At 38.6% G+C, this 14,434-nt stretch overlaps 2 protein-coding genes and 1 long non-coding RNA gene across 4 annotated transcripts; 2 read left to right on the forward strand and 1 right to left on the reverse strand.

Moving 5' to 3' along the window:
• Positions 1–1,478: 1,478 nt before the first annotated feature.
• On the forward strand, positions 1,479–8,235 carry LOC113723035 (uncharacterized). 2 transcript variants are annotated; one of them, XR_011818155.1, is made up of 3 exons: positions 1,479–2,316; positions 6,304–7,394; positions 7,717–8,235. XR_011818155.1 is itself a non-coding variant. In XM_027246302.2 (2 exons), exons 1-2 carry the CDS (start codon positions 1,711–1,713, stop codon positions 7,018–7,020), a joined length of 1,323 nt encoding a protein of 440 aa, XP_027102103.2. In that variant the 5' UTR covers positions 1,479–1,710; the 3' UTR covers positions 7,021–7,611. The 2 variants fall into 2 exon arrangements, 1 of the variants encoding a protein (XP_027102103.2); XM_027246302.2 differs by lacking the exon at positions 7,717–8,235 and having other exon boundaries at positions 6,304–7,611.
• Positions 8,236–9,264: 1,029 nt separating this feature from the next.
• LOC140010953 (uncharacterized) lies at positions 9,265–9,858 on the reverse strand. The gene is made up of 2 exons (XR_011818156.1): positions 9,727–9,858; positions 9,265–9,562 (listed from the first exon to the last, which is right to left on the reverse strand). It is a non-coding gene; the product is annotated as an uncharacterized lncRNA (long non-coding RNA).
• Positions 9,859–9,876: 18 nt separating this feature from the next.
• On the forward strand, positions 9,877–13,850 carry LOC113722842 (mitochondrial phosphate carrier protein 3, mitochondrial-like). The gene is made up of 6 exons (XM_027246066.2): positions 9,877–10,403; positions 11,043–11,404; positions 11,497–11,540; positions 12,769–12,983; positions 13,099–13,223; positions 13,414–13,850. The coding sequence occupies exons 1-6, from the start codon at positions 10,104–10,106 to the stop codon at positions 13,472–13,474; spliced, it is 1,107 nt and encodes a 368-aa protein (XP_027101867.2). The 5' UTR covers positions 9,877–10,103; the 3' UTR covers positions 13,475–13,850.
• The last annotated feature ends 584 nt before the right edge of the window (positions 13,851–14,434 follow it).

The following is a 14,434-nucleotide window of genomic DNA, read 5'->3' on the forward strand; positions in this document are numbered from 1 at the left end:
ATATATATGGGGAGATAAGATATGGCCACAGTAGGTGACAAAAAAAATGATGAGGGAGTGGTAGGATGGATCAAGGAGAAAGAACGAGGGTGGGATGGTTGTGTGAGTATGATAGAGGTTGAGATGGCAGTGGAAAAAGGAAAAGATAAAGGAGAGGGCGCTAGATAAGATAAGGGTAGTGGTGGTTTCCGGTTAGTGTTGTAACCAGGATAGATGTTACTTGGGGTAGTGGAGTTTTACAACTATTCCTTGAATATTTTCAAATACATAGAAAGGCTTTTGGCAACAATTTTTGAATGAGTTATAATAAAATTTTAGACAAACACTAGAAAAATACACAATCCAAATCAAACTTGATTTTTGCTATAGAATATACTAACTATTGCTAGTAGTAACTGTAATTCCTTTACTTCCAGTACCACCTAAAGGAAATGGCATCAAAACTAATGTCAATGGATTGAATTGAATCTTACACGGGCCAAACATAATTTTTTTAACCCAAATTCTGTCTAGATCCATGTATACATGTATGTATATGTGTGTATATATATATATATATATATATGTATGTATATGTGTGTGGATCACACACACATATATATGCATCGTATGTATGAAGCTTTTGAAATAAATAGAATTAGTTGATTTTTATTATTTGTGAACAAAAATTAAATGATATTTATGTTATTTTTAATATTTTTACTTTGGTTTTTCATGTTGAGAAAAAAAAATCTATGAATGCTCAATAGGTACCCAGGGATTTGCTTTTTTAAATTCATAAGAGTTTGGATCTAGATTGGGATCAAGCAACAATCCACTTCCAAAACCCATGTTTCATGCTACTAAATCCACACCGAATGAAAATCCAAATGCACATTTTTGAATATTTGAATTGTAGGATGCGATATTTGACTCCCTATCTGTAGTCCAAAAAGGATTTTGAATCCCTTTTCCTGGTCAACTTGCCTCTTGCCTAAAACAAAGTTGATTTATTAGTGTAGTACTATTTCTTGATACGAGTGATTATTGCTAAACCAATCAAACATGATGCTACTTCTAGTCTAGTTTAAAAGAGGAAACACATTAGTAGTCGTTTTTTTTTAAAAAAATTTTTTGGGCAAAAGCAGTAGTCTATCTAGCTACGGGAAAATTCTATAGTTCCTTAAAGGACTCTTTTTTTTTTTAAAAAAAAAAATTGCTAAGAAATTATTCTTTTTATAGGAAAAAATCATGCCCATTTAGAGAACCATCATCCATTTTATAAACCTTGATATTTTTTAAATTATTCAAATTGTCAAAAAATATCTAAAGAGAAAAAAATACTTATTTTAGAATCCAAATAATTAATTTAACACGGGATTGGAGATGAAGGGGTGGGGTGGTCCAGGGTAAGGAGTACAAGTGTAAAATCCGAATTTGAGATTTTTCAATTATATTTAAAAAAATATATCACCAGGATTATACGCCGTATGTATGTATGATGTATCCATCCCGTTTGAATCATGACACCATTTCGTAGTATTCTGATGCTACTGACTCATTTACTAGTAGAAGAAGATTAAATATTAGACACCCTCAAAATCAAATCTCAATCGAAAACCAAAGTAACGGAGAAAGAAACGGAGATCTGCTTCAAAATTACACAAAGCTCTCCATTCAGAATTCCCCCAGCTCCCATCTCTTGGACTACAGTCCATAAATCTGAACATTATGGGCTCTTCCCAGTCTGCCCAAGTCCCCTCGGAAGAAGAAGAAGAAGAAGAAGATGAGGAGGAGGAGGAAGCAAATGAAGAAGACGACGACGACAATACGCACAATATGGATAACCCCAATCAGATTAGGCAATTGGGCGACGGCGGGGGCAGCAATCTAGCCAAGAAGGTTCTCGAACAAGAGCCTGAAATGTTACCCTGTCACGCCTCCGCCTCCCCTCTATCCCCTCAGCTCTCCTCCTTGGGCACTCCCCGTCTTGGCCCATCCATCAAGGTCTGGGACCCTTATAATGTCTTGGCTCCCCCTCCCCCTCCCCCTTCCCTGCCACCGCATTTCTCCCGGGCCTCCCCTTCCGATGCGGTGGCGTTGGTGGACGATGATCGCACCCTCACCGAGGTCTATCTTATCTGTCACGGCGAGTGCCACATGAATCTCAGGCCTGATTTGATCGCCGGAAGGTGCCCCGAGGCGGCCCTCACCCCCAACGGGAGGCGTCAGGCCAGAGCCCTGGCGGTGTTCTTAAAGTCACAGGGGGTTCGATTCAGTGCTGTTTATGGCTCCCCGTTGGATCGCGCCCGAGCTACCGCAGTTTTGGTTTGCCAGGTAGTTTACTCTACTACCCGTACTTTGCAGTAATATACACAATCACAAAAGAAAAAAAATAGTAATACGCACCTATATTGTTACTGAGGAGATTTCTGCGTTTGTGTTTTTTCCCCCTTCTCTTCGGAGTGCTTCACCAAATACGAATATGCTAAAATTATTCCTATCATGTAATTTTGTATCTCATTACTCACTGACGCCACTTTTTTCCTATTCCCCATATTCAGCTGTTTTACTACCGTGTTATGATCTGGGCAATCCTAAATGTGCTCCCGTCCAGCTTGATCTTCTAACCAGACCATTTTGGAAGCATATTTGCACTTTCCGGCCTTTAATCTTATGGTCCTTAGTTTGGTGGGGAGGTGGTATTGGAGCAAGACATTAAAAACCAAGTAGAAATAATAAATACTTCATTTCGTTGGCTTTTGTAGTCCTTACCCAGCTTGAAACCCCTTTGTTCCCCAAATGGAAGCAAGCCCAGCTTTCTCACGAGTTGCATCCAAATGAAATGCTAATAATCCAAAGGTTTGTCTGCTGTTGCTCCAGTGTTAGCAACCATTGTTTGGTTGTAGTGCCTTCTGTCATTCTCACACATCTCCTCAAAGCTTCACAACTTCGTATGCATGCCCAAGTGGTGATATAAAATCTAAGCCCTTTTTTTGTTAAAAAATGTAAAAGACTTTTGGAACCTTCAAGGCTGGTGATTTGGAGACTTAATGGAAGTTAAGCAAGGAGGAGGAGTATCTATCTGACACTACATTACTATCAGATATTTACTCAGCTGTATTTCCTTGTTCAGCCCTATTGTGAAAATGTGGTAACTATTTTAGATTTGTGAATGTTGCAGGCTAAGTCTTCATGATGGAATAAAAAATTTCCTAACCATTGGAATCTAGGAAAATAATACCTCTTTCCCTGGACAAATAACTATTTCATTTTCACCTTGACTTTCTTTGCTACTTTTTTGTCTCTTTCCAGGGCCATTTACAAGATATTGCTTTCACAGACCTATTTATTATTTGTACATGCACAAACTACTCATAAACACATCATCGACTTTTTTGGAAACACGGTTTTATTGTGGTCATCATCTGCAGAGAAATAGGTTTGTTTAGGACGCTGCTCACTTTTGTGGTATGTTAGGCTTAGTTAAGCAGGTCATTTCAAATTTTTCAGATTTTTTTTTGGGTCTCAGGTCATAGGAAACTGACAAGATGATGACTTAAGAAACCTTGATAAGTCCTGGTGATACCATCCCCCTGCTTCTGTCACTGACATGCTTTTGAAATCTGAAATCCAACTACTTTTGGCATTGGATATTTTTCCACTTTAAATGCCTAAAGGCTATATCTTTCTTATTCCAACATCCCTCAAGTTCATTTGCTTTCCCTCGGCACAAGTCTCTCAAAGTTCTCAAATAACATGTATTGCATAATCTATTGCTTTTGTTCCCATATCTCTTCAACCAAAAGCTTTACTTTCACAAAATCATGAACTAACTAGGGCTCACAATTTCTTTTTTATTTTTGGATGCCTGGGGTGTGGAATGGAGGAAGGTTGGTGGAGGTCTCCATTGAAAGGAGGGACTTATGATTTAACTTATGGGCTCTTTTTGTTGACTGCCATTTTTATTTTCTTATAGTGACCATATCCACCAAAGTAGTTGTATTCTTAATGACAGCATAAAATGATTGAAGTCAACATGTGAACCGCTTGCCCCTACAGTGCAAAACAAGATGAGCCAGTTTTTCTTCTTTTTGCTCCGTGTCTGTGTATGTTTCTTTCTGAGAGAAAGCTAGTGGCTTGATTTAATATCTAAATTAGCGCTAGACGTAAAATGGTGTTTACATTCTTTTCTTTATTTTGCAAGCCGTGAAAGTGCACTGGAAGGGAATCAGTGACAGGTTCCTTGATTATTGAGTGTTAAATATTAAAGATTCATTGAGTGTTCAGCTGGGCATCCCAACTTTGTGCATTCTACACCAGTTTCTAATTATGATTTTTTTAAAAATGTACTTATCTGCCCTGGGTTTGTAGCAAGGTTCACAAAACCTTATTAGCATTCACAAATAAGGACATATTTGTTTCAGTAATTATTTAAATTTTCAGGGGTATAAAGGAAATTATCCTGTTTAACTTGAGCTGCTAACCTAGAGCTTCATCCAGAGGCCTAAATCTTGTATGATTTCAATTTGTGGTCAGATTGTATTCTGACTTTCAGATACTAAATTTCCTTTGCTTTTATTTTTTTAAAAGGAAAAGACTAAAAACTTCCTTTTTTGGCATGTTTTTGAACTTAAATTTTTGAGGAAGCAAAATTTTGCCCTCGACAGATTCTTATATTGGACAAACACTATATCCAACAGTTCAAAGTACAGTATATATCCAGAAACAATTCTCACCATTTGTTTGTGTAGAGAACAGCTAGTTGAAATTTGAAATAATGGTTTAATTGCTGTAATATTTGTTGTCTTAATTGCTAAGAAGTTTTATTTCAAAAGGTTTTTCTCTATTTTTCTCAGCCAACACTCTACCCTTTTTTCCTTGTTCATTGTGGGTTCTCCTGCAACTTTTTCTTGTACATTCTATGAATTGTCAAATAAATGCCACAAATTGTTGTGCGTCCGGCCAAAGCTTGCTGTATCAAGTACTACATGTGCTTGTGGAAAAGAAGACATATTTGCTAGTAATCTCTGCTTGGCTAAGTTTGTTAAGACAGAACACTGTATCAGAGATTTTGGTTTAATATCTCTGAAGATAAGATTTCCCTTGTGCTTTATGTAGAGATACTCTAGGGAATTCATCTACTGCGTCTTTGAGATAGAGTTCAAACATGACTACTTGCTTGGCTAGGGTGTTCACAGGTCGGGCCGCAGAGCAAAATTGTGAAGGACTTGATTCTAACGGTTCAACACAAAGTCAAACCGTAACTGCCCCCACGTCAGGTACCTGGCACAATGGTTTAGGCACCCACTGGTTCGGGTACTCATATGTACCCAACCCGGTGTCTATGTTTAAAACAATAAGTGATTAAAAACTAACCAAAATTCTACAACATTATTTGTTCATTATTAAAATTAACAATGATTCCATAGCTATCATCCCTTATATATTCATCTAACCAAAATTTTAAAATAACATTGATGTACAGCAACAAAAAATGAGAAGTTATATAATTAACAAGTTTAACTTTTAATAAAAAGTTAACAACGGTATATTGTTGAAATAATAATGTACATCATCTCACATAAAATTTTTTTGAGAGATGATTAGACCTGATTTTTGGTTTTGATAAATAAATTTACATAGTTAACTTTCCATACGGAAAGGAGAGAGAGGAAAAGAAAAGGTTAACTGCAAACCGACCCGTGTAGCTACTAACCTGAACCTTAACTTGCCCGGCTCTCAAAAGCAGTTTGGGTACCAAGAAATTTCAGGTCGGGTCGGGTTGGTTTGAACAGCCCTACAACTGGCGCTTAGTTTCTTCAATCAGGTTATGACATCTAGTTGTAGTTCTGGGTGATCTTGATATCTTGGTCTCTGCATTTCCAGTGTGTTGTAACTTGTAAATAAGATGGGATATAGATCCATAGCTTTCTTGAATATATAAATGAGTCTGGGAAAATGAACTAATAACAAAGAGTGGGAAGACCGTATTGCCAGTGAAGTTGTGGCAGGTAAATTGTAATATACTCAGACAAAATCAAAGGCATATCAGAACTGGACATTGATTGGCTTATGATGGTGCTCATTGATAAAATTGGATATAATAAGGTGATTAAGTTTGACCCAAGGTTTTGGTCAGTTGAATTAGCTATATGTCTTGGCTTTAATTTTTGTCTTAGGTCTGAGCAACATCTTGCGATGAACAACTATTACTAGCTAATCTGGAAATCTCTAGGTGTAATATGCTAGTAGTGGCAGTTAAAACCCGTACAAATTGCTTCTTGCTTTCTGCTGAACTGGGTGATGCATTAAATGATGCAGGAATTAAATTTTCCGGAGGAACAGATACAATCTTCTGATGTGCTTATGGAGATGAGTCAGGGTCATTGGGAGGGTTGCCACCGATCAGAAATATATACACCTGAAACTCTGAGCTTCATAGAAAGGTTACAGCCTGATTTTTCTGCACCATCTGGAGAATCACTGAGGCAGGTTGAATTTCGAATGGTTCAGTTCCTAAATGGAACTCTTTTGCGATTGCCTGAAAAATTCGGATCTGACTTGTCACCGCCAGATCAGTGTGAGACGCAGGGGTTTCCACATCGCAGCTCTCATGTATATACTAACTCCATTCATGACAGAGATGGACTCTCGCTCCATCCAGCTAACTGGGATTTGGTACACAGGCATCGACAGGGGTTTCCACGGAAGAAGTCTGGTAAGAGCAGGCTACAGATTGTTACCTCCACTGGAGATCACGAGGCTGATGATGAGATGTCTCCTCGACAACCCACGAATCAAGACCTAATTCGAGACATCAATGTCAGGAGCACCGCATCGTGTGCCTCTTCATCTGTTGGTGTTTTTACTCACTCGGTGCCAATAAAGTGTCTCCTTACAGGCATCCTCGGATGCGGTTCAGTGATGTCACATAAACTCTGGATCGAAGATTCTTCAGTTACGGTCTTACAGCACTCGTGGAAAATGGGTTGGCAAATAAAGAGATTGAACGATACTGCCCACCTTAGACTTCTCTAGTTAGTTAAAAGATGGTCGCTGTGGGGGGATTGGATGTCAATCTGCCATCAAGAGGAGGGGAGTTTGGTCCCTCCCTGGCTCGTAGCATTTGGTTTTTTTTTGGGGGGGGGGGGGGCTAATTGTATTTGTTGTACTTGTAGAAGAGAGGATCGTCGGCACAGGGTGGAAAGCAGCAAGGATTTTAATTTGGTTCTCGTAATCTTGGCTAAAAATTATTTCCAGGCTTTGGACACTCCAGAGAAAACAAATTGTTGGTGGAAGGGGGGGGGAATGGCGGGATGATGGATGGATGGATGGCCTTGGAGTGATTCTTTTACTACTACTAGCTTTTTTTGTGGGGTAAACAATAAGGTGTTGTCATCACAGTGAGACAGGTACTACTTGGTCATGGTGTACTGTAATTGGGAGGACAAACAAAATTTTGGAGATATAGTAGTAGTTATTATTATTATTTTTTTCTTTTGGGGGAAAGGCGGCGTTTAGGAGGAGTTGCATTTTTCCAGTGAGGATGTTAAAATTATTTTCATGATGCTTCTGATTGGAATCAGACAGTATTCTTTTTTTTACTACCAGCATACCAATTTAGGGTTATCTTTCTCTCCCTGTTTTCTTAAACCCCAAGTTTTTTTTGGGGCATGCACAGCGCTAATGATCCAAATCCAATTTGACCATTTACACTTCGTGTTTTTTTGTTAGGCCGTGGATCAATGTATGCATATTTCTGGTCTACTATCAACTCTGCTTCAACGTCCAGTGGTCATTGTCCAGCCTTCTAAGGCTTGGTGGTGTTGGGAGGTCAAGAGTTCGATCCTTGCCTCCTATCAAAAATTGTCACAATATGTGAAGGTTTTCGTTGATTATTTTCGACGGAGTTTCTATTCACATCGACAAAAAAAAATGTCAACTCTGTACATGATTATGCTAGTTTAGCATAACCTAAACTAGCACATGGCACTTGGGCACCAGCCCTAGTGCCATGTGCGCCAATCCAAGAGAATTTTAGGGGGTTCGTACCCCAATTTGAGAGGAGTTTTGGTTTGGCATCAAACCAAAAGAGCAAGTCATGGGCCTTTGGATCATTAAGCATTTAGTGCTATTTAGTTTCTTTTGTATTTTCAGTTTTAGGTGGCTTTTGGACTAAGGAATTATTTCCTAGGGTTTTGTACTTCCTCTTTTGTACTTTCTTTCTGTTATAGTAAATCCGTTACCCCTTCACCCGTGGACGTAAGTCATTTTGATCGAATCACATTATTCTCGTTGGTCAATTTCCTGGGACCAAACCTAACAAACTGATATCAGAGCTTCGGGTTTCAGATTCAGCTTCAAGTTTTGGGTCATGGTCAGATTTTGGGTTCTTGATGGGTCATGTGCTAGTTCAACTCTGACAAGATTTTGGGTCATTGTCACATCGAGTCCCCTCCCCCTCCCCCTTAGATTAGATTAGTTTAGGTTATAGGAATCCTATCGTTGCGATAAAAAAAATGTCAACTCTGCTTCAACCATAATAAACAGCTTAACAAGCAGAGAATGGCTAAAATATGCACATCTCCCTCCCAACACTCTGAATATGTCTCCTCCTCTTATATATATATATATATATATATATATACTTATACTATATAAGATTGAGTATTGGTCAAAAGAGGAAGTTCAATTTCAACTGCATAGGTGGAGGTATTTTGGGAATTTGAAAAATGTGTTACTTTTTTCAACCTTTTAGTGCAACTGATTGCAGCATGTGTTTAATTGTTTTTACATTAAAGCCCCATGTTTGTACATTTAAATATTGTATTTATAGACACATCTGGGTATTTATGGAATATGGGCTTATTTGACAATCATTTGTGCATTTGGTCTAATTCATATAAGTTGTGTTTTTGTACAATTACCAAAATGGGGTTATTATGTTAATAGAGCCATGTAATTATAACCTCAGTAATTGCAATATAACTCCATTTCAATTGTTTGAAACATTCATAATTATATCAACACTAATAATTATAAGCTCGGCCTTGAAACAACTTTTCTACCAACAATAAAATACTATTTACATCCCAATTAAACGCCCAATAAGGTGGATATACTGCTGAGTTATTGTCTACTGCTTCAGTTATGGCTCTTTCAATTTTTCCTCCTTCACATTTTTCAATTTTCTCCATTTCGACTTCCAAGCCTGTGTTATTTTTTCAGCCTTTACATTCAGCATTTTATAATGGTTTCAGCAGAAGCTATATTTCCTTAATATTACTTAATATGTGTTGTTATCTTAGTTTTATCTTTATTTAATTGCTCACCACATACATTTAAAAAATTCTTTTTAATCATACGCGCCAAACACCCGCGCGATGCACGGCCATTCCCGGCCTAGTATATATATATATATACTTATTAGTAGCAGTTGACTCCTCAATGACTGACTGCTGACTCTGCCAACGCTCCCACCGTTGCATTGGCAAACTCTTCTCTTCTGTTTTGTGCGCCAGTTTTGTTATTTATTGGTGGGCAGGACCATTTGATTCGATATCAACAGCAAACGAATTTTCTGTTAAAAAAAAATATTTTTTTATAAAACAGGGACTAAAAAAAGTGTCTACAAAATTAAGAAGAGATCAAAAGAAAACAAAGAGAGAGAGAGAGAGAAAAAAAAGGAAATCTAGCACAAAAAAAAATATTTTTTTCCTCAAATGAAAAAAAAAGGGAATATACCTTGTGTGATCACTCATCACTGTAGAGTGGAGGGGTATGGATGGAAATTTGGAGACAGGGCCGGAGATGGGGAAAGAAAAAAAAAAAGAAGGAAAAGAATTTGGTGGGGTCCAAATTGGTAAACGAGGAGCGAGAAAAGAGGAGGGAGGGAAGAGGGTTTGCCTGCCCATAAACGACGCAGAGGGCCAAATGTTTTGGAGGGCGCAGGTATTTAGGGCAGCTGCTTTTCATTTTCCTGGTTTCCGTCGAAGAGCCTTGAACAGACAGAGAGACAGAGACACAGAGAGATAGAGATCGATATCGAAGGCGAAGGGATCTCTTCAAAATTTTTTGGTTCGCGTACGGAGATCTCTGTCTCTTGTTCTGATTCACCCGCCATGGCTCTCCCATTCCCCGATCGTTCCCCCCGTCAATCTCTCATTCCAACCTTCCTTTACTCTTCTTCTCCTTTGACTTCTAAAACCCTAGGTGGTTTTGACTCCCTTCCCAAAGATGTCGTCTCTCCCTCATCTTCCTCCCCCAAGACCGCCTTTGCCATCCCCGCCCCCTCCGAGCCCGGCAAGGTCGAGTTGTATTCCTCGCAATATTACGCTGCCTGTACCGTTGGTGGAATCTTGAGCTGCGGTCTTACCCACACGGCTGTCACTCCTCTTGACCTCGTCAAATGTAATATGCAGGTCTGTCTCTCTCTCTCTCTCAATCCTTCCTCCCAATAAAAGAAAAAAAAACCACTTTACCCCAGATCTATTCCCCTTCCCCTTCCCTTTTTACTATCTAATTTGTCTTCAGATCTACTTCATATTACCACACTCTTACTTGCATCTATGTTTTTTTCCCTTTCGTTTGTGACCTGCTTATGTCTTTACTTATCTGTTTCTTCCTTTTTTATTTTATGTTTTTCTTTTTAAATTATCAGTAGATCTATTTTTGCCCTTTTTGCTGTATCCCCACAAAAAAAACCAATATTTTCCTTTCATAGTTATCAAGTTTTATTTTTTTTTCTTTTACTGGTCTGTGGATCTGTGATTAGCTTATGTTAACCTCTTTCCTAGTTGAAAGCTTCGTCCCATGTTATCTTAAGTTTGTCAAATCTGGATCAGTTTTTATTCAGTTGATTCTTCTAATGATATGTTGCTTGCGCTACAGTTTCTCTTTCAAATTGGGTTCTGGTATGCGCGCTTGAATGGATCTGGTTTTCTTGTTTCTTTTTCTTTTCCTGGCAAGCTTTGTTCCACCTGATTAACTGATTCTCCTTTCTTTAGTACACATCTTGTGATCTTCTGTGTCAACTTAACTGACATTTTTTTACGTGTCAGATTGACCCATCTAAGTACAAGAGCATTTCATCTGGTTTCGGAGTCTTGTTGAGAGAACAAGGAATCAGGGGATTCTTCAGGGGATGGGTCCCGACCCTGCTTGGTTACAGTGCCCAGGGCGCCTGCAAGTTTGGATTCTATGAATTCTTCAAGAAGTACTATTCTGACATTGCTGGTCCCGAGTATGCCTCCAAATACAAGACTCTCATCTACCTTGCTGGCTCAGCTTCTGCGGAGTTCATTGCTGACATTGCTCTTTGCCCCTTTGAGGCTGTAAAGGTTCGCGTTCAGACTCAGCCTGGTTTTGCTAGAGGATTATCCGATGGACTTCCCAAGTTCGTCAAGTCTGAAGGTGCTCTTGGGTATGTCATGTGCTTGTTTGTCATTTTTAAACTGATCTCAGGCTCAAAGTTGATAGATGCAAATAGCTTTTATGTCTTGTCAACTTTTTCAGGTTGTACAAAGGATTGGTTCCTCTTTGGGGTCGTCAAATTCCATGTAAGTTGAGGCATATGCAAAATAACCTTTTGTTTTGCTTCTTTACATGTTCTTGTTTAGGGTTTTCTTTTTCCCACGGTTTTAGGAGTTGTACTACATGTTTGCTGCAAATTCATCTTTGTCTCTTTTTTGTCTTGTTTACCGGATTTTTCCTTTACGCATTTCCCCCCTCCCCCCCCCCCCCCCCCCCCCTTTGCAAGTTTTTCTTTATTTTTATTTTTATTCTTTGACCATGAATTTTTTCTCTACGCCCAACCAGCTGAAGTTCTGATATTTTCTCCAATCAAGTTAATTTACTCATTTATGGGGTTGGACCATGAATAGATGTAGCTGCTGCGTTTTTTTTTTTTGTCCTGGTGGTTGTAAATGTGCATCTGTCAGTACTTTCTGACCAGCGTGGTAGTTAAAAGTGTTTTTAACTCCATTGATAGGTTCTTGATTTTTAATCATGCCTGATGGTGGGTTATTTAGCAGTCCTTTTATGTCAAAGGTCAATTGCTGCTGATGTAGATTTCATATCTATTGATCTTTTTTGAGTTATGTGGCAATGTAGAGCAAAGCAAAAATAGCGTCCTGTTATGTTACGCAGCCTTTGTCATAAGTATCGAGTCTTGGCATTGATGAAAATATCTTATCTGTTAATATGGATTGTACACTGCTTCTGTAACATTAAGAAGAATGATTCATGTATCCCGGAGGGAAGCGCGGGTCAGGTCCAATTAGTTGTGTGAAGAGCTATATTTGCATGGTGAAACGTTATACTTGATACTTTCTACATATATGATATGGTATGCATCTCATTCTTAGTTTTTCTTATAAAAAATGAATTAGCTTATTTGAAACATTTACAAGATGGTTTTGGACCTAGTGTTGCTGATCTCTCCTCCCTCAATTACCCCCTTCCCACACAAGAAGCATCATAAAGAAGATATGGGAAAGGCTTCAATTAAGGGGAAGCTATCAGTGATCTTTCCCATAAAGATATCCTTGTGTCTTGATAAGGTTGATCATAACTTGATTAAAACCTCAAATAAATATGCACTATTGCGGTTAGTTGGATCTGGTGGCTGGAACTCTGATGGTTTTTTCAGGGATGTAAAATTCCAATCTTGTTTCTGGTTTCTTGGTAGATCCTCCTTTCTTTCACCTTAGTAGTCTTACCCAATGAAATTACACTGGTAATTCACTGTGACTTCTGTACTGCTGAATTGACACAAATTATCTGCAGATACAATGATGAAGTTTGCATCTTTTGAGACTATTGTGGAAATGATCTACAAGCATGGTATCCCTACACCTAAGAATGAGTGCAGCAAAACTCTGCAGCTTGGAGTGAGCTTTGCTGGTGGTTATGTGGCTGGTGTCTTCTGTGCTATTGTATCTCACCCTGCTGATAATCTTGTCTCATTCCTCAACAATGCCAAGGATGCTACTGTTGGTGATGTGAGTTGACAAGCCTTGCTGCTACCTGCTCTCTCCCCACTTCCCCCTTCTTCCTCCCCTCCTATAAAAAAATATTAATTTATTCTTTTGTCATGCTCTTATTTGAAATCTGTAGGCCGTGAAAAAGCTTGGCGTTTGGGGTCTTTTCACTCGGGGACTTCCTCTGCGTATTGTCATGATTGGAACTCTTACTGGAGCCCAATGGGGAATCTATGATGCTTTCAAAGTTTTTGTTGGACTGTAAGTTTTTTTTTTAACCAATGTTTTGGACATTGTCAATTATGATTGCACCTCATGGTACCCCATTGTGTTTTAAGACGGTGATTCATTTTGCTGCTATGTGAGGATGACTCTCTTGTCTTGTGAAGCTTAAGGCGTGTTTGATTTCTTTGGAAGAGCTGACTTGGTTAATTGTTGATGGTTATATCAGGCCGACGACCGGTGGTGTTGCACCAGCAGCTGTCCCTGCCACTGAGCTTGCAAAGGTGTAGGCTCAGCTGAACATTTCCTAAGCTGTTTGGAGACATTGAGATTAAGCCAAGGGAGGGATTAATAATTTTTGAGTAGCTGATGCACTTAATTAATGATCCTTTATAGAATTCAGACATAATTGTTGAATTTCGATGATGATTTTGGATTCCTGGAGGTTTAGAATCTCCGCAAATTGTTGACCTTCAGAAAGTTTTGTAGAAATAGAAACAGGATTGTCGGTGATACTTGTCGTCACAACAATGAATGACTTAGAAATAATGGGCAGAATTCTGGTGCCGGTGGCTTCTGGCCATCTACTCGAAGCAAAGATACAGCTGGTGTATCCATATCATTTTTTACAATGGTTCTACGTGTATTCAATTTTGCTGTTTGTCATTTAGTCTTCTTGGAGTTTTTACGAGAAAGGGGATTATCAAATATATTGTGCTTTTTTTGTTTTTTTGGGGCGGCGTCATTTTAGATACGTTATGTTTAATTCTTCACAAGCTCGGAACAGGGGGCAAAATGTTGCTAGTATTATTATTCCATGTTCAGATGAGAATCAAGATATCAATACCTGGTTTGTTTGTTGACGGCGGACGAGGTTTAAAATTTGGATGGCCTCTCCGGAGTGATACTTAAAAAACCGTTTCCCGCACCGCGTGTAGTGTTTTAGAGGGGATAACAGCCCAACCCCTGGTCACGACTCACGGGTGTCAAACACACAGCCTCAGTCAAATGTTTTCTCTCTCCTGGGAAAAAGAAAAAGAAAGATAAATAATTGTTTTTGAGAGATTAATAAATAATATTTTGCTTGCAAATTTATCTCAAAAAGAAAGATAAATAATTTACTCATAAATTTTTGAAAAAAAAAAAAAAAAATACCGACAAGCTATGGGTAAATAACTGCAGCGTGTTGTTCCTTCTCTAATGTAGTACTAAGTAGAGTACTACTACTATATAATATATTATTGTCATGG

This window comes from Coffea arabica, chromosome 7e (assembly GCF_036785885.1).
Source record: "Coffea arabica cultivar ET-39 chromosome 7e, Coffea Arabica ET-39 HiFi, whole genome shotgun sequence".
In the NCBI taxonomy this organism is placed as follows: Eukaryota; Viridiplantae; Streptophyta; class Magnoliopsida; order Gentianales; family Rubiaceae; genus Coffea; species Coffea arabica.